Source organism: Amphiura filiformis, chromosome 11 (genome assembly GCF_039555335.1).
Source record: "Amphiura filiformis chromosome 11, Afil_fr2py, whole genome shotgun sequence".
Classification (NCBI taxonomy): Eukaryota; Metazoa; Echinodermata; class Ophiuroidea; order Amphilepidida; family Amphiuridae; genus Amphiura; species Amphiura filiformis.
In genome coordinates, this window is record NC_092638.1 from 42,499,950 (window position 1) to 42,526,969 (window position 27,020).

The 27,020-nt window shown below is 36.3% G+C and overlaps 1 protein-coding gene across 1 annotated transcript in view; it reads left to right on the forward strand.

Moving 5' to 3' along the window:
- The first annotated feature begins 2,184 nt into the window (after positions 1–2,184).
- LOC140164865 (exportin-6-like) overlaps positions 2,185–27,020 on the forward strand; it is a 64,649-nt gene continuing 39,813 nt past the window's right edge. The window contains 9 exon segments of the mRNA XM_072188246.1: positions 2,185–2,372; positions 14,784–14,874; positions 15,309–15,421; positions 15,911–16,108; positions 17,449–17,608; positions 23,746–23,889; positions 24,870–25,021; positions 25,023–25,103; positions 25,105–25,331. Coding sequence (XP_072044347.1) covers positions 2,370–2,372; positions 14,784–14,874; positions 15,309–15,421; positions 15,911–16,108; positions 17,449–17,608; positions 23,746–23,889; positions 24,870–25,021; positions 25,023–25,103; positions 25,105–25,331 — 1,169 coding nt within the window. The 5' untranslated portion in view covers positions 2,185–2,369.

Below are 27,020 nucleotides of genomic sequence, written 5' to 3' on the forward strand. Positions count from 1 at the left end.
AAAATTGATATTCGCTGTAAATAGGCAAGTTGTTGTTCTTTGTGACATTTAATCCCTTGCAAATTTAATCAAGCATACATCCTTGCTCACAAATATCGATTTTTATTTTTTCTGACAAAAATGTAAAAAAATGCTCATTTTTGGTCAAATATCCTAATTTTTCGTAAATTTCGAGGAAATTGGACATGTGCGACTATTATTTCTTCCAAATATATTTCTTAACAAATTGACACCAAATATGTCTAAAAACAATATTTCTGTACGAAAATATGACCATTTAAAAAAATAATTTGCCAGACCAAAGTTACCCTGCTGACCGAAGTTAGGCCTACCCCATTTTACGGCACTAATTGTTAAGTTCATAACATTATTTATCAAAGTTAAACATAACATTGATTTTGATTTGTCAACATTTGATAAATTATTTTGAGTGCCCTTAGATATATATAAATATATCACTTACATTTGCTTATGTTTGAAATATCATATCTATCTGTGTAAATTTCAAGACAAAAAACCTACTTTCGTTTCATTTAAAACTTTTCTGAATGTTCTTTTAAAAGATAAATTAAGGTAAATTATCTGTGCATTTTAAAAAATGGAGATTTGAATTGGGCTATTCCAGAAAATAGATGCACACCCCCTATAGAGGGACTGTTGGAAATCCAGACTTTTAAAGTGCCCAAAGGCAAAAAATTCCGGCAGAAAAATAGTTTAAAATCAAAAATCCTCAATATGAGAGCTCATTTTCAACATTTCCGTGATTTTTCCTTCATTTGATTGGATTTCCAAGCCTTTTCCAGTAACATTGGCATCTGGAAATCCAGTCGCTTTCAGAAAGCAAACTTGGAAATCCGGACATTTCTTTGATTGAAAATTTACTCCTCTATAGGGGGTGTGCACCTATTTTCTGGAATAGCCCATTGTAACAATCTAATTTTTCAGTTGTATAATGTATAATGTAATCTATTTTTGTATATGCTGCTTTTTTTGTTTTTTCCATGTGATTTCTTGTGATTTCTCTGTGATTTCTTTATTTTGATAATAAAAATACATGAAGATAAAAAAAATTCATAACATTATCATAGAATATAACTATTGTGGTATTATAGCTTGCATTTAGGCCCCTACATGATATAACACAATATGAGACTGAGACGAAAAATTCGTCTCTGATATGGAGAAGACATAAATTGTCATTTATCATACAAAATACCGTATAGGGCCTATGAAAATAAGAAATCTACATCTTTTTTTTTTTTCACGACACCAAGTCCTTCCAATTATTGAAATGTACATGTATGGCAAAGACACTGAAAGGTCTGACAACAGGATTAGGCCCTACATTTAAAAAAATTGCTTTGTTATTATTGTCCACAAAGGCATTTAAGACAAAAATTACAGTTCAAAGTGTAATTTTCATCATGTTTACTTATTGATACTGAAATAGAAATAAAAACACAATTTGAGCTATCATTCAAGTCAAAGAACTTCAATTTTTGTGAAATCAATGAGCTTTTAAAACATAACTTGAAATCAAATGAAATTTGAGCACAAAATAGCATTTCCTGCAAAAACTTGTGCCGAAACTTATTGATAAACTTTCCTGCACGTAATTAGTGACATGATGCCTCACTGTATCTGTGTCAAAACTTTCTTGGCCCCCTTTTGCCACGTCAAAACTTTTGACCCCCCCCCTTTCTTTGGAAGGTCAAAACTTTCTTGACCCCTCAGGAATGCTTTTTCCCTGAGCCTGGCAGCTTTTTTTAGTGTATGAGGTCCGGCGTTCTTGTGTTTTTATATATTTTTTGTTATCTTTTTATCCATAATCAGCAGATGCTGATTGTTGATAAAGTAATTAGTTTATTAAAACATTTCCTTCTCTCCTAAACAAAAGGGAGGAAATTGTAATTTACATCCGTATACCGCTGGGTTAAAAAGTAAGTATTGCGCAAAATAATATACGCATTTATAGTAGATTACTGTACGGTTAGATGGATTTAGGCTATTAACGCGGGTGTCACTAGACTGCTGCCCTCAGTCGTCAACCGTCTGGATACACAGTACATGCGAAGTGTAGACGGCTGATTGGAATTAGTCTAGGGTGTCACATGCTTATCTAATTACTGGAGTAAACAATTCGCGAACAAATATTGCGGTATGTCAAGCATGCGCAATTACTATTTTCAACACGCTGGAACCTTGGAAAAGCACAGATAGACATTTGGAAAATGCTGATTTTTATCGAAGTGCTTCAGCGAAACTCAGTGAAAGTCAGAATATAGAATGTTAAGACTATCTTAATTCCTTTTCTTGAGTATAATAAGTCAAACAGTGTACCACAAACGGGATATTTGGACCAAAACACGATGGTAAGTCTGGTCTAAAATTATGATGACCCAACCCACTAGCTATACGCCATGTACGCCGGCCGCAGAGTTAGATAGTTTGACTGACGTGACAGGCCAGGCAATCATGGTCATGCAGTTGTGGTGCAATATTGATTATGTGTCCCCAGGGTGGTGAATTATAGTGGGGAGGGGGAGAGCAAAGATTTTTTTGCAGGGCAAAGGGGGGGGGGGGGGCAAATATATTTTGACAGGTCGAAAAATGTGGAAGGGGGACTTGTACTACTACTTAGACTAAGTACTACTAGTACAGTACAAGGAACTTATATGATGTCCTCATTCACAAACTGATACTATATCTGTCCATCGTATAAGACTGTTACCGTACGGCAATCTGGTGAAGGAATATTATATACACAGTCAAGAATAGGCTCCATCATTTTTTTATTATCCCTCCCAGTCTCCCGAAACATCAAAACATCAAAAGCGTTGCACTTATACTTACTTAAGACTGTCCTTTTTCACATAATGCAGACAAAGTAGGGCCAACTTGCCTAGAAATGGTCAAATTTGGCAAGAAATATCTCTGTGTAATCCTATGTAAGTCCCACATCGAGGTTTTTTTTTCCTGAAGTTTGGTTGGTACCCACCAGCGTCATGCATGTGACGTGACACAGCTATACCTACAAGACAAGACACAGAAATTTCATCGCGCTACCACCGATCCTGTCCACTTAGCTCCGACTTTGGGGCGTGGGACAGTATACCTACAAGACAAGACAAGACAAGCTAAAATAATCGACCGGGAATCGGGGATCGTTAAAACGTCAACAAATTTCAAAACACAGAAAGCAGTAAACTTAATGGCGAGCGGTCCGAATTTTGAGCCATACAAGTTTACGTGGTGAACTAGACTTGTACTACTACTACTAGCGAGGACAACACTTTTTAGGTTTATTCTAGGAACATCTACAAATTTGGTATCACTGTAAAAAGAGCATTAAGGGGTACTACACCCCTCAATAAATTTGTGACTATTTTTGCATTTTTCTCAAAAACTAATAACACCCTGGTAACAAAAGTTATGTATATTATAGGGGCAAGGAATCCGATTACTACACTGGAATTTCACTTCAGTGACCCAAGACAAGCGGTTCGACACTTGTGATAGAAAATGAGGTACCGCTAGGATGTACCTCATTTCCTATCATATTTACTGAACCGCTTGTCTTGATTCCTTGCCCCAATAATATACATAACTTTTGTTACCAGTGTGTTATTAGTTTTTGAGAAAAATGCAAAAATAGTCACAAATATACCACAGGGGTGTAGTACCCCCTTAAGGTTAGCCGAGAGTTTTTCATGCGCTTGATTTCAGAGGGGCGCAAGTTCATAACAGAAACAGCCATGCAGAAAATGAACAAGCGTACTGGGACGTAGGCCTACTTACAATAGAATATTGATCCACGGTCCGAAACTTGGCTTAGCTCGTGCCCGGAGCTCGTGAGTCGGGGCGGGGGGGGTTACATGAGGCGACATACCGGGTCGGATGTCGGGAGGGTACAAGCCATTTTCGCAATTTTCATAAGGATTTTATAAATTTTAAAATTGATTGGGGCACTTCGTCAAGCTACGCCCTGGAAAATGTGTTGATTTTGAATTTATAGCCTTAAATCAATGCTGCTATTCCCCTGATTACAATGTAATAGGGTACAACAATAACATCAACAACAATATCAAAAAGCAATTATTTGCAAATCGAATTTGGGAAGAATATTCAAAAAGACAGACTTAGCAGGCCTACAAATTTCTGAATTATATAAAGTGAAAAACAATCAATCACGATTCACTGCAGTCAGCGAATCAATCAAATAAAACTAAAAAGAAAGGAGCAAGAAAGAATAAAGAAATAGTGAAAAGAGAAAGAAAGAGAGAGAGAGAAGAAAAAGAACGAAAAAGAAAGTAAGAAAGAAAAAGAAAGGAAGAAAGAAAGAAAGAAATGAAAAAAAAAATGAAAAAAGAAAGAGGAAAGAAAGGAAGTAAAAATGAGAAAAGAGAGAAAAAGGAAAGAAAATTCAGCCACATGGGGACTCGAACCCACAAAAATTGTTCATAACAGATTCCCAGTCCAACGCTCTATCCACTGGACCATACATCAGCTTACGCAATTTCTTATTCTCAAGCGGATATGTAACTATAATTTGATGTAATTACTTGATTACAATCGCGTCCGCACAATGGCTCTTAGAATAAACACGCATGTCGGCGCTGAAATTTTGAACGAACTGATGGAGGAAAAACCTCGTTTTTTGCAATACTAGCTTCAATTTGGAGTGAAAATCAAATGGGATGGCAATTGGCAGAATGTTGAGAAATAATGTAGGTATTCAGATGTCTAAATTAACGCCCCGTTATCAAGATATCGATAATTTCACAAAACAGTTCTTTCTCAGACAAGATTCTCGAAAATGTTCCCCAAAAACGGGCTTTTTAAATTTGATCGGTACTGTATTTGGTTCTTCCCCATGGCAACATTATTTCTTTAATCGATTTGTAGTACAATACAAAAAGGAGAAAACAATCACTCGGCGTGGTTTTATACTGGAGCGAACATTTGAAAAAACTGCATGGAACGTGTTTTTGATCTTGTGAACATGGTGCGTAAAAATGATTTAAACGAAGGATTTTCAAACGGACACAAAAATAATGTAAAGATACATCCATCCACCAACATTTGACTCACTGCGATATTTGATTGCTGAGAAAACGCGGTTTTAGAGAACAACTTTATACGTCTTTTATACGTTTTTTATCGTTTCTTCGTGTAACCTTATAGAACTACACACCTGCCCAATTTTGTGCCTATTTTGCATTTTTCTCAAAAATTATGGCGCATTGGGGACAAATAAGATATGTATATTATAGGGCAAGGACTACAACTACTGCACTGGAAATTTTATTTCAGCACAGCCAACAGTTGTGGAGTTACAGTCAAAAATGAGGGAAAACCAATATTTGATCAATAAATCAATAACTACTTGCTTTGTGTTGCTGTATTTTCAGTACAGTAGTTGTAGTCCTTGCCCTATAATATACATATCTTACTTGTCACCAATGTGCTATAATTTTGAGAAAATTGCAAAAATAGGCACAAAATTGGACAGGGGTGTAGTACCCCCTTAAGAAACTTAGACAATGGTACTTACTCGAGAACTCTAGCTTCGAATTTGCACACGATAGTTACGCATTCGATGCTAGACTGTAGTGGGAATTCCAATTGAATGAACGCAGCTTTCAATAGCGTGACAAATTTTTGCGTACATTGCGCGATGTACGCCAGCGTGCAGCGACTGTGCGTGAGTAACGCGAAGTGAACCCAACCATGCCTAACGCACTCGTGATTGGATAGCATTGTATCCAAGGTCGTGTGTTCGCGTTGTAGTTTGAAATACGGTCGTATGTCATAAGGTGGGCATGCAAAAAGGGTGGCGGTGTTACATTTTCCCGAAAGTAGTCGCCAATAAAATACTATAACCTCACAACCCCTTGGCCTAATGAGCTGGTTGATACATCATTTTATAGCTGAAAGATGAGTCTATGGCTGTGTGAAGTTTCATTGATATAGGAATTCAAATAACAGAATAACAGCAGCTTGAATCTGAAAAATCAGGGGTGGCGGCTCAGGTGGTTGAGGCTCAGGTGGTTGAGGGTAATGTATTAGCATAGGATAATGTAAGATTTCTGTAGTGTTGGTTTGAATTAAATTGTTGTATCTTCATAACCCCTTGTCATATGGAGCTCTTCAATGTCTCATTTTAGAGCCAATTACTCAAAGAAACAAGATTTTCTTCAAAATTAATGAATTTCATATTCTACAGTAACTTCGCATTACATTTTCTACCACGGGTTGCCTCTAAATGCACAGATGTCAATGCAGTCACATGCAAAAGCTGCGAAGGTCCACATCTCCTTTAATATTCACTGTATCATGATAAATGTATACATTTTCTGAAAGGAAATTGCACAAGGAAACTAATTTTTGCATTTTAAAAATGATAGGAAGTAGTTTTGGGAAAATATGAATGATTAATTAAAATTTAATTAAAAATATCAACGTTTTTTGGCGCACCCTGTATATCGTGAACGAGATTACATAATTTTTTTTTAAAGGGTGAGACTGATGCACCAGTATGTTGTGAACATATCCTGACACATTGGACAAGATCCTACTTCAGACATTTGTTGTGGGGTATTTTATGTGAAGAAGGTCCAATTTGAGAAAAACGGATTTGAAATATCAGATTTACATTGCCGCCTATACACTAATTAATCATTAATTGGGCAATTATGCCAAAACGAAAGACATTTTTAACTAAAAATTGGTATGAATGATTAGAGGGTAACATTGCCTACAACATATCAAAAAATACTTTTTTTGTTAATTTTGACCATGTAACAGAAATTACACCACCTTATGACATGCGACCATACGCAATATACGATCGCGGTTGGATCGAGTGCAGCTGTTAATAGCTGCGTTCATTCAATTGGAATTCTTACTATAGAGTGCGTTGGTATCATTCATGCATTTTTCGGTCGGACAGCGATGCAATTTTTTGCACCGGAGGTTATTTATTCTGTTAATGTTGAAATTTGGATGAAAGTTATTTTGATGAGTCAACTGTGTCTTTTGAGCAAGATTTGCCTATTTTGGAGAGTCTAAACTTTTGCTTACAAAGTGTAATTTTAGCAACATTTTTGATTCAATCGCCTGTCGTGATCGGCTGTGAGCCTGTGTTTACTTCTGAGCTGAACTTCCATTGCTTTACACGGTGCCATGCTTCAGCGAATGCAATTTGTCAAAAATCAACTCCTTTTTTGTATTTCTGATTATATTTCAAAAAGTTTTCACCCAAACTATGTAAAAGTATACATTTTTAGAAAGCATATATTGTAAGGATTGCAAATCTGTATAGTTTGAGTGGATATTTTTCAGTGGAATCACCCTGTATATTTTTTGGCACACCCTGTATATACAGGGTGTGCCAAAAAATATACAGGGTGATTCCACTGAAAAATACCTAAAAAATTACATTTCTTTACCACTCCAATATTTCTACATAGTATATTACATTGGAAAATGAACTTGATATTTGGAATGTACACAATTAGTCCTTTCATTTTATATATAATAGTTTGCATTAAGGCTCTCACCAATTCCTGGGTACCTGAGTTCCCGCCGTTCTTGGCCTACACGGGTCCAATTCACGGGTCAAAGTACCGAAAAATTTATTTATTTATTTATTTATTTTTTTTTTTTGCATTCTTATTGTATTGCATTTATTTGTTATTATTTCATTAAATTAATAATTTTTCTTCAAAATAAGACCAAAACCATTTCTTCATGATGGATTTTAGCAAAAATATAGGAATAAGAAGAGAAAAAATTTTGGAAAATGTGACAGCTCCACCTTTTTTGGGTGCCCACCTCAAAAAACATGACCATCTGCATCTGGTTGCTACTGCGTAAACACCTGGTAGGTTATCTCACACAGAATTTAGCGCATCAAGGAGTCGGTGGGCTAATTTTTGCTACTCTGTCATTTGTGCAGTTTGTCGACGTCGATGGTCTGTAGCTGGTCCTTGAAGTTTTGTAGTGTTGGGGCGCATCTTAGGTGGTCGGGTAAAACATTCCAGGTGGGTATAGTTCTTGGGTATAGTGATCTAAGGTAGCAGTTCTTGTTTGCAGAAACATGGGTGTAGATGAAATTTCCAGCACTTTGTCGAGTCTTCGGTCTGGATGTCTGGTCTTGGGTTTTGAGGAGGTGACTAATGTTGTTTGGTACATGTCCATGAGTTTCTTTATACACAAGCTGAAGACGGGGTCTGGTGCGACGAGTTTCAAGGCTATCCCAGTCAAGTTTGCCAAGCATATTTGAGACACTTGAGTGGCGACTGTAGTCATTAAACACGAATCTGGCTGCTCGTCTTTGAAATTTGTCAATGGTATCTTTATTTGTTTGTTGATAAGGGTCCCAGATGGTGTGGCAATACTCCAGTAATGGACGGACTAAGGCATCATAGGCAGTTGATTTTGTTGCCTTATCGCAACACGAGAGATTTCTTCTAAGAAGACCTAACATTCTGTTTGCTTTAACGGCAACTTGAATAATATGCTTTCTCCATGACATGTCATATGTCAATTCCACACGGTACCCAAGTATGGATGATGATCAACCTGCTCCAGGGTATGGTTACCCATACAGTATTGATGAATGAGTGGTTTGATTTTGTGTGTAACTCTCATGCTGAAACATTTAGCTTTGTTAAAACCCATCTGCCACTTGGACTCCCATTTACAAAGGTTGTCAACATCTGTTTGGAGAATCCTACTGTCATCAGAGTTTTTCACCTCGCGATAAATAATACAGTCATCCGCAAACAACCTTATGCTAGACGAAAGATTTGCCAGCAGATCGTTTATATAGATGAGAAATAGCAAGGGGCCCAACACTTGGCTAGACTTCTCGAGCAAAATGGTACCAAAAACAGCTCTATGGGGGAGTTACATGTATACCTATTTGAAGTTGTGAAGGGTAGCGGAATTTGTCTGTCATTTTTTGTTTTAATATGGTAGGCCTACCCTGGATTTATTTGTCTAGCACTTGAATATTTTTACAAGTAACACTTACAAATCTGGTATCAATGTAAAGGGCATTAAAAAGAAAAACAATGGTGCCAGAATCAGCTCTATAACTTAAAATATGGGGAGGTTATGCCTATTTATGTCTGGTTCCATACAGCAATACGCAGTATTGCTGTCTGGTTAGCAGGTACAAATAATTCAGCGTGAATTGAGACATCGGAGCAGGTCAAACACAGAGGACTAGCCTACATCCCGTATCCTACTATCACTCAAACAAGCAAATCTCTTCACGAATTCACTCACCTTGCGATCCTACATCATCAGTTGAAACAAACATCTAAGTTTCCAAAAACAACTTTGTCATTCCTCAAAACTACAAGTAACTTCATTAATAAAAAATTGTAATCCTACTATTACCCGTTATTGAAAATTTTGTTTGATTTATGTCAACCAAAAGAACGCATGCGAGTCGAGTTCAGTTGACCAAAATGGTATCTGCTGCCTCCTGGTCACCTCAGATATGACGTCAGTATCAAGCTGCTTAAAAATATGAAACCGACCACGTGGTCACAATCGGTGGATCGGATTGGTTGAAATCAACGCCACGTTTTTGACCTTACAGGGGTCAGAGATATGCATATTCATGTATGAAAACAGTGATGCGGATATAGTATCATCACCGGGACTGAGAAATGCGACATTTTCGATGTATGTACTGGGGAATTTCAGACACGGAGACTCGCAGAGATTTCTACAAATTCGCCCAAAGGTAACCAAAGGGTTGGGGATCGCATTTTTAACTATCACTAAATGTTTCGGAATTGAGGTCGGCTAAAAAGTAGACTGTTTCGGGGACTGTAATTGGTGTAGATGTCACATTTTGAACAGTGAGCGATAAGTGACCAATTTGACGTTCAGCACAAGTGTTTATCCTTACTCAGGGTAATGCCTATTTAAAGTCATGTGAAGTTTACTTGGTTTTTTGTGAGTCAATTTTTTGCGTACAATACAGCATTATTTTAGAGACGATGATATTGCCTCCAAGAAATAAGTAAATAAATATTGTAAGTAAATAAACAAGTAAATTTAGGAATAATGAATAAAGGAATTAATAAAAAAAATAAACAAATGAATATGTAATCATAATCTAATATGATCCAAGCAACACATGCAAGGTCTTAGCCAGCCATGCGTCCACACGTCTTTAAGACGGCCTAATCTAATTTTAGACGGGTGGATTTAATGGATTTTACAGATGTGATAGCTCTAAAACAGATGATTTTAAGGTTATATGAACTTGAGACTAATTCAGAGTGACATGTAAAGGCCAAATCAGGACATATTTGACCCCAGTGACCCTTCCATGGGTATAGACAAGTTGTTTTATATTTGAGGGTCAAATTTTGGTATCTGCTTGGACGGGTGGTTTCTGATTTCTGGCTAAGACTCTGAAGACACATGAACATGTTCTGCCAGTGCCATTAGTTACTTGTCAACCTCATCTGACACTGCACTTTAGTATTGAAAAAACAAATACAAAGGAAGTGAAAAAAAATTATACAAATTCTTAAAGTATCATAGAGTTGATTAAAAGTAGTAACAAAAATAATATCACTTGAATTAAATGTGCATTTTGCATTTTACCACATACGACATGACCCGATATGCGCTATATCTCCCACCCCGGCGTCAGCCCGATCAGGAACAACACGTGCACCGCCACCTCACCACTTCTCCCCGTATTGTCGTATTTTCACGGCCAATTGCAAATACTGGTCATCACAGTAATTCCCTTTGCGCATCTATGCGCGATGGATTTCTGCAGAAGAATGACCACAAACATCTTCAAAATACTCTAAAATTTCATATTATATGGGTGTAATATAGGTGTAATGACCTCCTTCTGCTCCATTTCAACAACTTTTTACGCCAAAAACCATGAAAATCTTACCTAAAAAATAGACCTCAAAAACCTGAAAAATTAAGGGCTTTCCCCAAAACAAACCCCGTCGTGTTTGGTATGAGTGCAAAGGTCACAAAATTACCCACAAAATGATGACATCATCCAGGTAAGTCTTGTGGATAAATCCAAATCGAGATTTCGTGAATTTCAAGCAGACGAAAAAATGGCGTCCCGTCGATCGAGTCGCTACGGTGGTAACTCCTGAATTTCAACAAGTTCATGACATTAAAAAACATGTTTAACGTTCTTTTTTTGTGGAAAACTTTACAATAATCTGAAAATTGCATAGATCTTTAAACTCTGTAAAAATAATTTCCTATTGTATTTGGAGTTTTGAAAGGATGAGAAATGGTGAGTTGTTTTCACTAAGTTTCACACACAAACAGATACAAATGCGTAAATCATTGTATGCGCTGATCTCGCTACTTGTACATACACTTACAGTGAACCCATTCACTAGGTATGCTAGGACGGTTACTTAAAATTTGCCATCAAACCGCATCATTTTATATATCAAATTAAAGCCCTTGAGTAAAGAAAGCCAAAACTGATTATCAATTCCCCTCACCCAACGCCCCCATACCAAGAAGGAGATCATCCTTTGTGATTCCTAGTTTTGTCAGTTAAGTTGCGGAGGCCTATACATTTTTCAACAATGAATATGGATAAACTAATGATTGATTATGGATAATTAATCATCGATAATCAATAATCAATTATCGACTATCAATTCCTCCTCACCCAACCTCTTCCCCCACTACCCAGAAGGAAATCATCCTTAGCGATTCCTTGAACCATCATTTCCATGTTTGGGTTTAACTGAACGTTTATTTAAATTGATCATTGATTATCGGTTATCGACTATCTGTAATTATATCTCCTCCCCCACCACACCAACTCAAGCACTACTTAACAATGGCATTTACTAGCGTGGTGGGAAAAGCTTCTGATTATGAAGTTGGGGGGGGGGGGCAGACCGTGGGCTATTCCAGAAATTAACGGCACCTACCCTAGAGAAGACATGGGATTCCCAATAAGTTTGAGTTTTCCCATGTCTTCTTTAGGGGTAAAAAGCCGTCCTCAGCAATTGCGAGTACCAACATGCGAGGCCCCCCCACACACACACATTTGAACATGAGAGTCCGTGATCATTATTTTTAGAATCCAATTATTATATTCATAGCTGATTTTTTTTTTTTTTTAGAGATTGAATTTCAAAAAATGAAAATTATTTGATATCAGAAAGACATTCTTCATATTCAGAATGCAATTCGATATATCTGATGTGCTCTCATGTCCCACAAAAATACTGTCGTAAAAACGCTCATTCCATATGCCTTAAAGTGAAGAAGTCATTCAAATTGTCATTACTATACAAATTTTATGACAAATTATTAAAATTTGATATTTTTCACATTTTTGATATATAACAGTCCTCAAAGTAAATTTTATAAATCTAATGATATATTCTTAAAGTGTATGTAGCTGGAAGGAAAAAGCCGACGATCAATTGAAAATTTTGACCTTTCATATTGAAGATATGGATTTTTTCCCAAAAGACCAAAAATTCATATCTTCAATACGAAAGGTCAAAATTTTCAATTGATCATCGGCTTTTCATCCCACCTACATACACTTAAAGTATAAATCATCAGATTTATAAAGTTTACTTTGAGTACTGTTAAATATCAAAAATATCAATTTTTAATCATTTGCCATAAAATGTGTATTACATTGCGAATTTCAAAAAATCAAAATTATTTGATATCAGAAGGACAATTCGATATGTCTGATGTGCTCTAATGTCCCACAATAAATACTGTCCAAACGTTCATACCCCTTCCCTTAAGGGATCCAAAATGAGCGTTTATTATGCTTCGACAGTATTTTTTGTGGGACATGAAGCTTTACCTCAGACCTATCGATTGCATTCTGAATCTGAAGCATGTCTTTCTGATATCAAATAATTTTCATTTTTTAAATCACAATATGATACAAATTTTATGACAAATTATAAAAATTTGATATTTTTCAAATTTTTGATAACAGTCCTCAAGTAAATTATATAAATCTAATGATATATTCTTAAAGTGTATGTAGCAGGGAGGAAAAGCCGACGGTCAATTGAAAATTTTGACCTTTCATATTGAAGATATGGATTTTTTCCCAAAAGACCTAATTTTTTTTGGTGTTTTGGGGAAAAAATCCATATCTTCAATACTGAAAAGGTCAAAATTTTCAATTGATCGTCGGTTTTTCATCCCACCTACATATACTTTAAGTATAAATCATTTATAAAGTTTACTTCAAGTACTGTTAAATATCAAAAATATCAATTTTTAATGATTTGCCATAAAATGTGTATTAAATTGCGAATTTCAAAAAATCAATTATTTGATATCAGAATGACTTCTTCATATTCAGAATGCAATTCGATATGTCTGATGTGCTCTAATGTCCCACAATAAATACTGTCCAAACGTTCATACCCCAGCCCTTAAGGCAATTTATAAACATTTTTTTTACACTTTTGCTGGATTGATCACTGAATGGGCCTTTAATTCACCTGTGTTATGTGATATGCTTCAGAATGACCAGTGCTTGTTTATGAAAATTGTTCACTAAATAGTAGGGGAGATGGGGGTTAGTTGAAACATTTTTCACAAAATCGTCCTTTTAACGCAAACCGATTACTTTCAAGAAACACTAACCATATCAGTATAAACATACATACCGTACTGACGCGAGTATAGTCCCACCCCGTTTTTGGGTGACCATTTTTCAAAATTGGGGGGTGGGACTATACTCTATTTCAAACAAAAACAATTTTTTTTTCTTTTTAAGTTTTTTATTTTTTCGGTTTTGTAGTGTCCCTGGACCTAGACCCAAATGCTAAAATTTGGAGGTGGGACTTTACTCGAAGGTGGGACTATACTCAAGGCGTCAGTACGGTACATGCTACAAATACAGCCTTAAACTTTATTGGACCTGCTTATGATTATTCATATAATCCAATTTGAAAATTTGAAAAAAGTGTTTTTCCAACTAACCCCACCCCTGGGGTAAGTTGAAACATAGGGTGGGGTTAGTTGAAACACGGCTTGTAAAAATTTCAAAAATAATTATTGTGTTGTTAGGGTTATACTTCCCTTGAAGGCACCCTTTACATACAATCAGTGCTTGAAAAAATGAATAAATAAATATGTGGAGTCTTGGGTCAATACTTTGGACACAAGGTGACGAGTATCACCATGGACCAAAATATGAGAAGCCTAAAATATTATAAAATGTACTTTTTGTGTGCACTTTTTGCTTGTATTATTGCTTTTTAACCATATTAAAGCAATATTGAAGAAATGGTAAACATGTTACAAATTTTTAAAAAGTCAAATTTTTAACCATATTTTTCTATGCGATTTTCATGTGTCAAGTAACCCCCACCTCAGAAGTTTCAACTAACCCCGATGCCTATTTTTACATTTCAAAGTTCATTACACAAAATAAGAAATACAATAAAACTTTTATTTAACATTATTCTGGGACTTACTACTAGTGCTTATGATACTCAAAAAATAATCCCCTGAATCTTCAAACAACATGGAGATAACGCATCTTTTCTGAGGGGTATAAAAATTAGTAAGTCAAAAGACATATTCCTTTCCCAAGCCAACACTGGTGGGGCATCAGTGCTGTTGCTAATTTGGTGGGTGACCCTTACTAATACCTATTACTAGGTGCCAGTATTATACCAAATTAATTTTTGTGTCAGAAAAAAATACAATGTTTCAACTAACCCCCATCTCCCCTACTTTGATGTATCTTGCAGGCATTGGATGCTTCCTCCCTTCAAGCCCTGGATGGGCTGATGAATGAGTTCTTTGCTACAACTACAAGTAACCAAAGAAAAAGGGAAATTGGTAAGTACTTGTTCTTCTAACATAGTTAAGTCTGTATTTTAATTAACAGTATAGCCGAAATTGAGCGCATAGTCTACATGAATATACTTGTAGCCTGTGCATTCAGTAATGTAACTGTAGTTATCATTCAGCAGACCTTGTTTGGAGATGCCATAAAGATGTCTGTGCAAAAGAGGCAGGGTCGTTTTGGAAAATAAAAGTTACATGCACCACTGCAGTTTTTCCTTGAATGGGCTGAATGTTGAATACCAAAATCAAAAAAATTTTGCATAAAAATCAAGAAATCAAGGTGTATTTTTCACATTAAAATCATGCTTAGGTATGCTAATAAATCAAAATAGTACTAAAAGTGAAGAAGTGGGCAAATTGGTCATAAATAGTATAATTCTTTAAAGGAATTGAAATGTATTTTTCTTTCATTCTGCTTTTCACAGAGGAGTTACTCAACAATTTCAGTGCACAGAGCGGCGCATGGAGGCATTGTTTCTATTTCCTATCACACTCAAACAATGAATATGTCATGATGTATGCACTCAGTGTTTTTGAAGTAAGTAAATTTATATGTACCCTGTACATCTATATTGTGGTTCCATTGGAACATCAATGAGGGTAGAGGATGATGAATGATTCAGACCTTCGTTTCTAAGGAGCGTGATCGCGTCCGCGCTACTTAACTGGTAATCAGGAGCGCTATTAGTAACGCTCCTTAAATTTCCAGTAATTATAATTCCCTACCTGGGTAAAACCTCGAAAAATTATGGAAATTAAATGGATCGCTATTTCAAGCATTGTTACCCATCTGTCAATCACAGTATACGCAATAGTTTGTTTAGATGTAATGACTGCGCATCAGTTGTTTTGAGGGTATTGTGAGGGGCGCAGCCCCGAGGGATATTCCGAGGGCCAAAGCAAAATGTTTAGATATTTCACAATACCCGAAAAATAACTGATGCAAATAGTATTAATCAGTATTCATGGTATTATAAATTTGAAATTTCTCTAACCTCTTTACAATTTTATATCACTTTCTGCGTAGAATCTAATAAATCGTCAGTGGTTAGGGGTGGAAGCCCGGGATAAGATGGAGATTCGCAATGGCCTCTCTAAATTTCTGCTCTCCCACCACAAGCTTGTGCCTCCCTTTGTTCGCAATAAACTCATTAAGGTAATAGTGTGCATTGGTAGGCTGGACTGGCCACACTTCTATCCGGACTTCTTCACCAATATCTTGACGGTGAGTAGGTTTGGGGGTTAAGTGTTTTTGGAGTAATGTGATAAAAGCCACATAAGTCCATATAGTGAAATTCATCATACTTTCTTAATTAAGCTTCAAATTGGCTGGCTTCATAGTGTAAGAAATTGATATTATAATAATAAGGTTGAACACTGTGTATTACTTGCTGAGAGAGAAGTGAGACACACCAGTGCTGATATCAATGTTTCTAATACATTAGGTGAGCCTTGCAGGGCAAGCCTCAATATTGATTACAAGTACCGTATTTCGTCAAATAGTCGCCCCCCTCAAATAAATGCCCCCACCACTTTTTTTTTTTTTTATGTTTCAAAAATGCTGCTATATCCATCCTATCTTGTGTAGTAAGCTTACCAAGTTGCTCACATGGTCGGTAATAGCAGCAATAAATGGCGAAAATCTGCATCAGAAACCGGAAGTGAACCAAAAGTCAGTGTCAAAAGTTCATAGTTAGTCATTTTAGCGTGACTTTTAAGCTTACCTAATGATTTTAACAGGAGTTGTCGTGCTAAAAATGACCTCTAATAAACGCCCCCCCTTGGGAAAATGTAACGCCCCCGGTGACGAAATACGGTACATTGATTTGCCTAATTTCCAGAGCAATAAGTAACAATGTAGTGTCCAACATATTTTTATATGGCAATGAAAAAAAAACAATTGCCAAATGTCACTAAAAATGTTGGAAAATGCAAGCAATTTAAATGCATCCAGCTACATGCAGGGAACAAATCCTACATAATGAGCATGTGTCTGAAAACATTGAACATAGTATAAGGAATGCAATTAGACATTTTCAATACACAAAATACACAAATGTAACAATAGTTACTGCACAACATGTACATTTCTTCAAAAGTGAAAAAATATAAATGTGACATTTCACAAATAATAGAAAACATACTGGCTTAAATGACAAGATGTAATTGTTTGATGGGAATTCATACTATCAAATCCAATTTTTGGTGACATACCTTGTAACAGTTTCATGCTGCTACGCAGCACTTCATCAGACTGGCAACCTTGCTTCTTCTTTCCTGAAGTTGCTGCCGGTGGCGTAGCAGCATGAAACTGTAACAAGGTATGTCACCAAAAATTGGATTTGATAGTATGAATTCCCATCAAACAGTTATAATTGTTAATCCAGATGAACCTAATACAACATGTAATTGTTTATGAAAATTGAAAACTAGCAAATATTTTATCAGAATTTCAAACATTTGACTCTCCCTGTATTTACTGTATTAGCAATTGAGCGGGGCAGTTCTGGCTGTCAATTTTGCTTTTGCTCACATCTTTGTTAATTATTATTGTTTTCATTTCAGTTCATACAGCAGCACCAGACAGTAGATCTAGGTTTACTCATGTTACAGACAACATCTGAAGAATTAGCGTCACCAAGGGAGGATCTAAGTATTGCAAGGAAAGAAGAATTGCAAAGATTACTTTTGGATCAGATACCAGCTGTACTTAGTATAATCACACGTAAGTTAAACAACTGAGTACTGAATTGTAGAGGGGTGTGGTCAAAAGTTAGTACTAAAAAATAAAAAGATTGGTTGTTAAGAGCATAAGTCAGTAAATATAAAACACACAATGGCCAACGATGGAAAATGACTTTTTCTTATATTTTACCCAACAGTAGTCAATGGACCAACAACAAAGTAGATGATAAAATTTTTTGGATTCACACTTGGTTTCCATGGTAACAGGCAAATTTCAATATTTAGGCCCTTTTAGGCACATTTCAAGATATTAAAGGGCAAAATATCAAGATTTTGAGACATCTGCAGCACCTGAACAAAACTTTTAGAATATTTATTTTTACATGGGGGTATTAGCATTATGTCTCAGCTTTATGATAATATTTAAAAAAAATAACCAGGTGTCTCGAGTTGGGATGTACCATTATTTTTAGAAAGGGGTGTTTTTCAACTTATCAGGATTGTGAATTAAGTGCCAACTTGAGCAGCTCATAATATATAAAGTAACGCTTTGACTGATCTCAAATTATAGATTCAGGTAAAAGGGACCTTGATAGTTAAATGAAATAAGAAATCAGCTTGGGACCTGCATCCTCTTTGACAGGGTGTTGCCAGATACTTTGATATTTTTTGAAAATTTAGAACATAGAAGATACACCATTAAAATACGATACTTTTACAGATCATCACAGTTGAACATATAACAACACATCTTTATGTAAATATTGTCAGAATGCAACAAATCATACACTAAAATCTCATCTGTGGGCTCAAGTGTTGCCAGTTCCCCTGATTTATTTTTCAAAGTATGTATTTTTCCGATTTTACCACATGGATTTTTGCATTGAAAATAATACAGACTAAATAACCCGGCAATGCAGCAGTTATATGGCACAATTTGGATCTAATGCAGGCCTTTGCTGTTCTACTGAAGTTAAATGTCAATTAAAAGTGTTGCCATTACCCAATTCAGATTCTTTCATTCAGGGATTTCCATTATACATAAGTCTAAACAAAGGAGATAACGTCAAGTACATTAGCATCATTATGTTTGAGGGAATGATCAGTTTTGGTTAAACCACTGTCTACATTCTCATTTTTGTGTTGTTAGTGTATATACAGATGTTCCTGAAGCATAGACAGATTGGCATACTCTTGTTTATGCAAAATACCCACGTGTCTGTGTTCCTTATTTTAAGCATGGGCACTGCTTTGAAAATATGGTTACCATCTCAATATGTGACCCGTTACAGCAAAAGGTACCTTAAGTCGGGAGCTACATATGCCTTATTTTGCTAGTAACAAATGCATTCTAAACCAATCATTAATCCTATTGTTGTAGAGGATAATAAGCTTGTACCTGTCTATAGAACTGTTTGTTATACAGCTCTAGTCTTTATTTGATATGGCTAATCCCTGTTCAAGTGGCGTGAGTGGTGGGTTACAAAAGCATTGTATTGTATTTGTATAGGTATGTAGCCACCCACTAACAATGAGAGGACATTCCTGAACCTCATTGACTTGTAGATGATTTGAAATGACCGCCACTTCAGATTGTCATTATTGTTTGATATTTTCTGCCAACATTGGGGAAAAAGAGACACTTGTAGCAGCCGACATAAGGTACCTTTCGCTGTAACGGGTCACATATATGGAGTCTTTCTCCCCTGTGTTTTAACATGGGTGGTATCAATTTGAAATGATTGGCAGATATCCTTTAATTGTTGCAAAGATAGGTTTGATAATGTGCCCTCATTAACAAAATGGCAAATGTCTATGTTTTGAAACATCACTGGGTGTTGCAAGCATAATGTTGTTGTGACCATACTTTGAAGGGAATCAATATGAAATTCTTCCTCTGCAGCGTTTATAGCATTGTCTGTAAGCTCTGATGCTTCACTTGTACACTTCGCTCTTCTACTGGCTGCTTCTCTTGAGAAGAAACTGCTAACCTGTTGACATGTCAGATATTCTTGGACAGAAAAAAGTTTCTGACCAGACGCATCCCATGCCTTTCTCGTGCTCTTAGCAACGTCCTTTGCTTCTAGCTTTTTGCCAGTTTCCTCCCCTGTTTGAAACTTTTCTCTCAAGTAGTTTGCTTGTCTAATTGTAAACCTGCCTGATGTTTTCACAACTTTCATGCCCAACACATGGGTAATGTTACTCTATGCTCAGCTGTGGAAGTGCTTTCTGGTTTCCTTTGGGGTGCTGTATCAACTCTTGTTGTAAGCTTTGTTGCATACATTGTACATGCTTTGTCCATTAGGGTTTCATTCTCAGCTGTATATCTATGTTTGCCTATCTTCAGGTGAGTATCTAGTCGCTGACGAGTTGAATAACTCTTGATACAAGCATCTTCAGGGCAGCAAAATAGGTCTTCATCGCTGTCTTGTTGTCCTACAGCAGTGGCGTACCGTGGCCGCCCCAACCCCGGGGGGCTGAAGAAGAAACAATTTTGCCGCCCCTTCCTTAACAAGCCGAAAAGGTTGACCCAATTTTTTCACGGTCGTTTGAAAAAGTGAAGAGCAAAAAAAAAAAAAAAAAAAAAAAAAAAAAAAAAAGATTTTAGGTGCTAGCGTCCCAAAAGCAACCTTTTTTCAAAAATTTTTATGCTTTTTCAATTTTTGGCGCCCTTTTTTTTATTTGCTAATTTGTTTTGCCGCCCCTTCGTTTTTGCCGCCCTGTTTTGTCAGCCCCTTCTTCTTCCGCCGCCCTTCCTTTTTGCCGCCCCTACTTTGACCCGGGGCTGGCGCCTAAAGCCCCCCCAAAATACGCGCATGTACAGATGTTTGTTTTGCTGGTTCCTTCCTTGGTTTGATTGGGGTGAATTCTGCATGGAGTGTTTTCTGGATTTGCAACATTAGTAAGTATCCCTATGCTTGGTGTGTTCTGTTCCCATGGAATTAACCTTCCTGGACCAATGTTGTAAGCCCTCAATAGCCCTGCTTCAGAAAAGGCAAAATTGTTGAGAAGACTTTATCTTCTCATTGGGAAGCTTTGATAGGTTCATCTTGTTTGTCTTCAATGGCTACAACGGTAGTACCCCGGGGTAGTACATACTCCGGTAACTCCACCTTTTGCTTCAATCGCCGATTTCATTTCTAAAGCGTCTTCCACCTTGTGGCCTTCATTTATATGAATCCATATGAGCTTTCAGGGAATCTGCCTTGCGATCACATGGGCCTTTGCCCCCTTGAGGATCGGAGAAGTCCATCCTTCTTATTTGTACACCCGCTGATTCTGCCACCTTCTGCATGCCAAGAATTGTTTCAGCAGAATGATAACAACCGGCGTTATCTTGCCTATAACAGATGGATTCCAATCCAGACATTGCTTTTTTTGCTGTTTCAACAGCATCATTTATTATTGCAGGACTATCCTGTTGAGAGTTTTCCACAAAGTGAACTACTGCAGTCCCTCCAACTGCTGATTGCAGCCACGCCGTAAATGTATACATTTTACATTATAAAGGAACTTTTATCTTACCTTGTGATGTTATTTAAAGAGAGGACCTCCGTCAATATCACAACCCATCACAATCACTGTGACCAATAAAGCCTCTTGTTACATTCCGGAGTTACGTTCCTGTAGCCAAAGTCGCTAAACCAGATCCAAGACTGTGTTCATTGAGCTATAGAAAGCCATAGCCATTATGAAGTATCCATGGCCAACACATGCATACATTTATCACCTGATTACATGATATAGTGGGGCTTCCATCATTCAAGATGTACCTGTTTGCTTGTTTGTTTGGTTTGAACATTTAAAAATGGAATGCTCTGGATATTGCATATCATTTGTATTATAGTGTACAAAATGAATTCATAATTGTGGAATAGCTATGAATGTGATGACAATACAAATGTATTATTCTACCATAAATTTATAAGAAATGTTTTCATATTGTATACATTGAGGTTATGTTAGGGCCTACTTTTGAATTTATTATCTATAATATAGAAACACTTGATTAAAAAACCCTTTCTTTAGTGTTTTCAAATTTCAATATTAATTTTTAGGCTCAAAATAGGTATGCCTTCAGTGAAAGAATCAAACATAGCTTTAAAAATTCAGAAAAAACGCATTCATACGCGAAAATTAGTCTAAAAATACGTTTTGTTTCTAGAAACACTGTGTAAAAAGTATCCAAGGTCCCAAAGTTAGATATATTAATTTTAAGGCTCAAAATAGGTATGTCTTCAGTGAAAGTATCAAACATAGCTTTAAAAATTCAGAAAATGCGTTCACACGCGAAAATTAATCTAAAAAATATGTTTTTTTCTAGAAACACTGTGTAAAAAGTATCCAAGGTCCCAAAGTAATTTTGTCTTATATGACTTTCCAAAGGCTTAGTGCATCCATGGAGCAGGTATGAGTTTTGAGGTTGTGTTACTTTATTGTAAATGGTAACTTAAAAAGTATGCCTTTTTTCAGATGAATTTATTTTAGTAAAACACCCCTATTTGCAATAATGGTATTTGCCACAATGGAAGCTTCAATTACAATGAAGATACACTTAAATGATAGATCTAACCTTGCCTTCCACTCTGGTAAAAGATAGGGTTTGGGTGTTGTATGGAATTTTGTACCCATGCATTTGACTTTTTGCCTTTTTCAACCAACTTTTTTAAAGAATTTGCCCATATTCATTATAAATAACATATTTGGTCGTTGCCATGGTAACCAGCCACAAATGACAAAATTATTATAATCATGGTTGCCCTTGAGCAAAGTGTAACTCATTGGTAAACTTTAAAGAAATTGGATATTTTTTAATTTGGCCAGGTATTTTTCATTTTATTTGAAATTACTGGACTTTCTCTCTTAAGTATCAGTAATTACCTGCTGCAAATAGTAGTGTCCGGGAAGTCATTTACCAGTGAGCTTCAGAAACCCAAGGAGAGGCATCACTGCACATGGGCAGATCAAGAGATTAGAGGGTAAATTGCTAAAAAATTGGAGAAACCGACTGTAGCCGAAAGTAGTTTGATATCAACTTTTAATTTGGGTTTGTGACAGACATGCTCTGTGAAAAGCCGATGTGGCAATTCGTCAACCCATGATAAATATTTTTATATCACCATTCAATAATATGTTATTATTCACAGAGAAATAATCCCTAGGATTTCTAGGGAATTATTTGAACATCTACACCACACCAAATGTAGTTGTACCTAGATGCTTCCTTCTGCTCGCAAACTGCAATATTTATAAAGATTTTAGTCAGCTAAGTGCTTTGATCAGCTGACTTCTAATCAGGATTTTTTGGTTAGAAAGGATAAGAGACAAAGCTATTGATAACAACTTCCACCAAGACCTACAACAAAGGGGACCATGTGACCAATACTAAAACCAGGAACTTTAAAAGGCACAATGTACATCAGAAAATGTCATCCAGCACCTTGAACGTTAATATTTGCACTTTCATCAGCGATTAAAAAGCATTATTCTATTTATTTTTTAAAATGAATGATCACTTTTTGAGTCAACCTCGGTAGATTCACCAGGGATAGGTGGATTCACTGATACCGAACCCTGGTTGGATCCACTGTTTAGTCCGAACTGAATCCTAACACTGAAACCTAAATCTATTCTCCAGGTGGGGTAGTAGTAGGCAGTGTTCGAAATAAGCACTTCTCCTCTTGTCCAAGAATCAGTGGGGACAACCATATTGAGCTATGTACTTATATGATCCTTGTCATGATAAACGAAGTATGTTAATGATGTTAAAAGGTAAATGTCTAACCAATAATAATTTCTGCCATAATATTACGATATTATAGTTAAATTTAGTAATATTCAAGATTTAATTTGTTCAGTTAGGTTTGTCGAATTTGGCACCAGTTACAAGCGTATTTCACCAATGTAATTTAGCGGCAATTTAATTTCATGAATCTGAGGTATTCATGAAATTAAATTGCTCACTTAAATTAACTTGTTTTTACAGTATATATTTTGGGGACAACCAAAATGTTTTGAGGACAAGCAGAATTCATGCTTTAGTTGTCCTCGGGACAACCTCCATATTTTCCTTATTTAGGACACTGGTAGTAGGTATTCTAAAATCTTCCCCCTAATTCATTTGAAAGAATGATGTTAATCTGTTAATGTGCATCTTTCTTTTTTCCCCAATTTCAGATATATTAGAAACAATTCTAGATAAACATAGAACTCTTGTAACTACCACAACTCCACCTCCATCTCCTACTCATGGAGAGTCATCAGATGGGAGCCCAAGTCACATAGCCTATGGCTCATCACCATTGCAATCGGGTATGTATGGTAAGGTTACAATAAGGGAAGAAGCTTAACCCACTTGAATGTAGCAACACTCAAACATTATAAACTAGCCCTCAAGATTTTGTGCGCTAGTTTGTAATGTTTGAGTGTTTCTATGTTCTAGTGTACAATGCTTTAGCCTGCTTTCTTGTTTGTATGATAGGCTGGTGGGTTAAATGAAATTGGTTTTGTACACTGGTTTGTGTGCGTTTACCCTGACTGCTCATTCATAAGTACCAGACTTGAGACCTGTTTATCAGGGATCGTCTGAGTAACTCAGTGGTTGCAGTGTGCAGGGTTAAAGTCCCTGCACAGGTATTTATGTCCAGAATGTTTTTCTCCAACATTCCTGCATATATGCATGTTATGCTTCCATTGTAATTTCAGGTTTAAATGGGCTAGTGTGCGATGTGTGGTTCTTCTTTCCCTTGCATGTGTATGGTAACCAAATCTGACTTCATAATCTATATTGGCACATGTAGTGAATGTTGATTTGGTGAAATTTCAGAACATTTCTTTGATTTTATGGTTGTTAGAGTTGCGAGTTCATATTACATTAGTTTTAGACAAGTTTTTGTTTTGGTGCTTTAAATTATTTTTTTATTACTCTCAGGGTTGTCACTACGCCGGACGGCGCCGTCCGGCACTGTCCGGGGCCGTTCGGCACTCACAAAAAAAAATTTAAAAAAAAAAAAAAATTTTTACATTTCCGGAAGTGGATGATGATATTTCATCATAAAAAGAGCAAGAAAATTTTTTTTATCGGGTGGTACCCTCAAAGCCTATTCCCGATCCCTAGCGCTCACTAAAAGATAGTGCTAAGCGCGAGAGCTTCGCCACGCTTCGCTTTCAATATTTTAACCAGTACTTTTTTGGTCCTGGTGACAATCCTGATTACTCTGCTAATTTTATTTTGAGTTTAAATTTGCATATATTTGTAACAACACTGGTCTAACATTTTTTTTCCTTCACATTTGGTGCAGGGAGCCATATAATTCGTAGTATGTTCAAAACACCACCAATGAATAAACAGAATGTAGCACCGCTACCTCCGCTGGATCAGGAGAGTGAACATCTCAGCACTTTGTGCCTAAATTGCTTATCCCACTTGTTCAGTTGGATCCCACTCTCGGCAACGCGTCAGTCCCGACTTGCTCACAATCATATTCCACTTTGCAAACTTTGGCTGCGACATACAGTCAGTGGCGAAGCTGACGCACGTCGCCGGGCAGCCAGAACAGTAGTTTTCGGACTAGTGGAAGCTCGTCATTAGGAGTACTAGCTATGGTGTGTATAAATGAGATCATGGCCAAAAACTGTGTGCCAACAGATTTTGAGGACTATCTGTTGAAGATGTTCCAGCAGACATTTCAGTTGTTGCAGAGAGTAACCAAAGACACAACAGCACAGTCTGTAGGGAATCAGTTAGCAGAACTTGACGAAAGGTATTTGTACATAGCAAAATTGTTTTGTTTCTTTATAGTTACTGTATTCAACCAAATTAGAGATGATAATCATCCCCTACCAAATTTGTCAAGTCACACCTGGTCATGTTTTTTGAGGTGGGCACCCAAAAAAGGTGGAGTTGTCACATTTTCTGAAGACTTTTCTCTTCTGATTCCTATATTTTTGCTAAAATCCATCATGAAAAAATGGTTTGGGACTTATTTTGAAGATAAAATATTAATGAAATGAAATAATAACAAATACAGTTAAACAAATGTATTAATTAATTGCAACAGCTTAATTAAGTTAATTAGTCAGGGGTGGAGCAGGAAGCGGAGGAGCAGGATATTTAAATGTGATATTTTAGCCATTCTTTAAACTATTTTGAATATATTTTCTAAATTTAAAGTGCATTTGATTACAAATGCTACAATTAATGGCACTTTTACATTAAATTAAGCAATTTAAATATGACTTGTTTAACACCCTGTATAACACAATGGGCTTATACAGTGCAAACTATATATTTAATGAAAGGACTAATTACACACACATTCCAAATATCAAGTTTATTTTTAATTTAATATACTTTGTAGAAATATTTGGGTATTTTTCATTGGAATCACCCTGTATATTTTTTGGCACACCCTGTATATCCATTCAAATTTTACAGATTTGCAATCCTGAAAATATATGCTTTCTAAAAATGTATACCTTTACACAGTTTAGGTGAAAACTTTTTGAAATATAATCAGTTGATTTTTGACAAATTGCAAGATGTGACGCAATTGGGTCCCACCTCAAAAAACATGACCACCTGTTTGAGCGCTTCCGCCCCCTTACTTTGTGCCTGAACAATAAAATTGGTCAAATGTCTAAATAAATTTACCATTTTCACCTAGTGACTTGGGGATTATGACTGATTTTGACCTCAGGTAAACTGTATTTGTGTGTGTAAATTTCCCATTGACTTTCATTTCATCATAGAGTAGGGCCCCCCCCCCAAAAAAAAATAAATGACTACCTTAAGCACCCAGAGCCCATTTCACAAAGACTAATGATCGAGCTTACAATTGCTTTAATAGGGAATTACATGTGGCAAATCTATTGTAAGATCGATCGTAAGGCTCTGTGAAACAGCGCACCGGTACCTTAATTAGGTCAAATAGGGTATATGGGATTCTACTAGAAAGAAGAAATTTTGAACTTTCTTCTTCGATTGTAATTCACTATGACAGATTTCTTAGTGCAATTCACCGTCAGTGATGGGGATTGGCTGCATCTTTCTGCCTTCTGTTTAATTTCATTCATTTGCTCTACTTTCCTTGTCTAGAGATGACTATTGATTTTAAAGAGGGTATAAATTATATAGATTACATGAAAAGGCTGCCCATCCATCCAGACTATAGAAAGTCCTGGACACCATAAGGGTTGATAATCAGTAAATACAAAGTTGTAGAATGCTTTGAAGATGGTAACTACTCATCAGTGACTTGTCAAAATTTGATTTTTTTTTTCTGTTTTCCTTCAAAAGGTTTTTCAGATCATTTTTACAGCAAAAAAATTTTAAATTTGATTATTCATCTTGATTTTGTTACCCTGTTCCCAAGACAAGTGCACAACTCAGCCAAACTTGAAACTAGGCACTGATTCATACTGACATATACCAGTTTGTTTATAACCTGTTA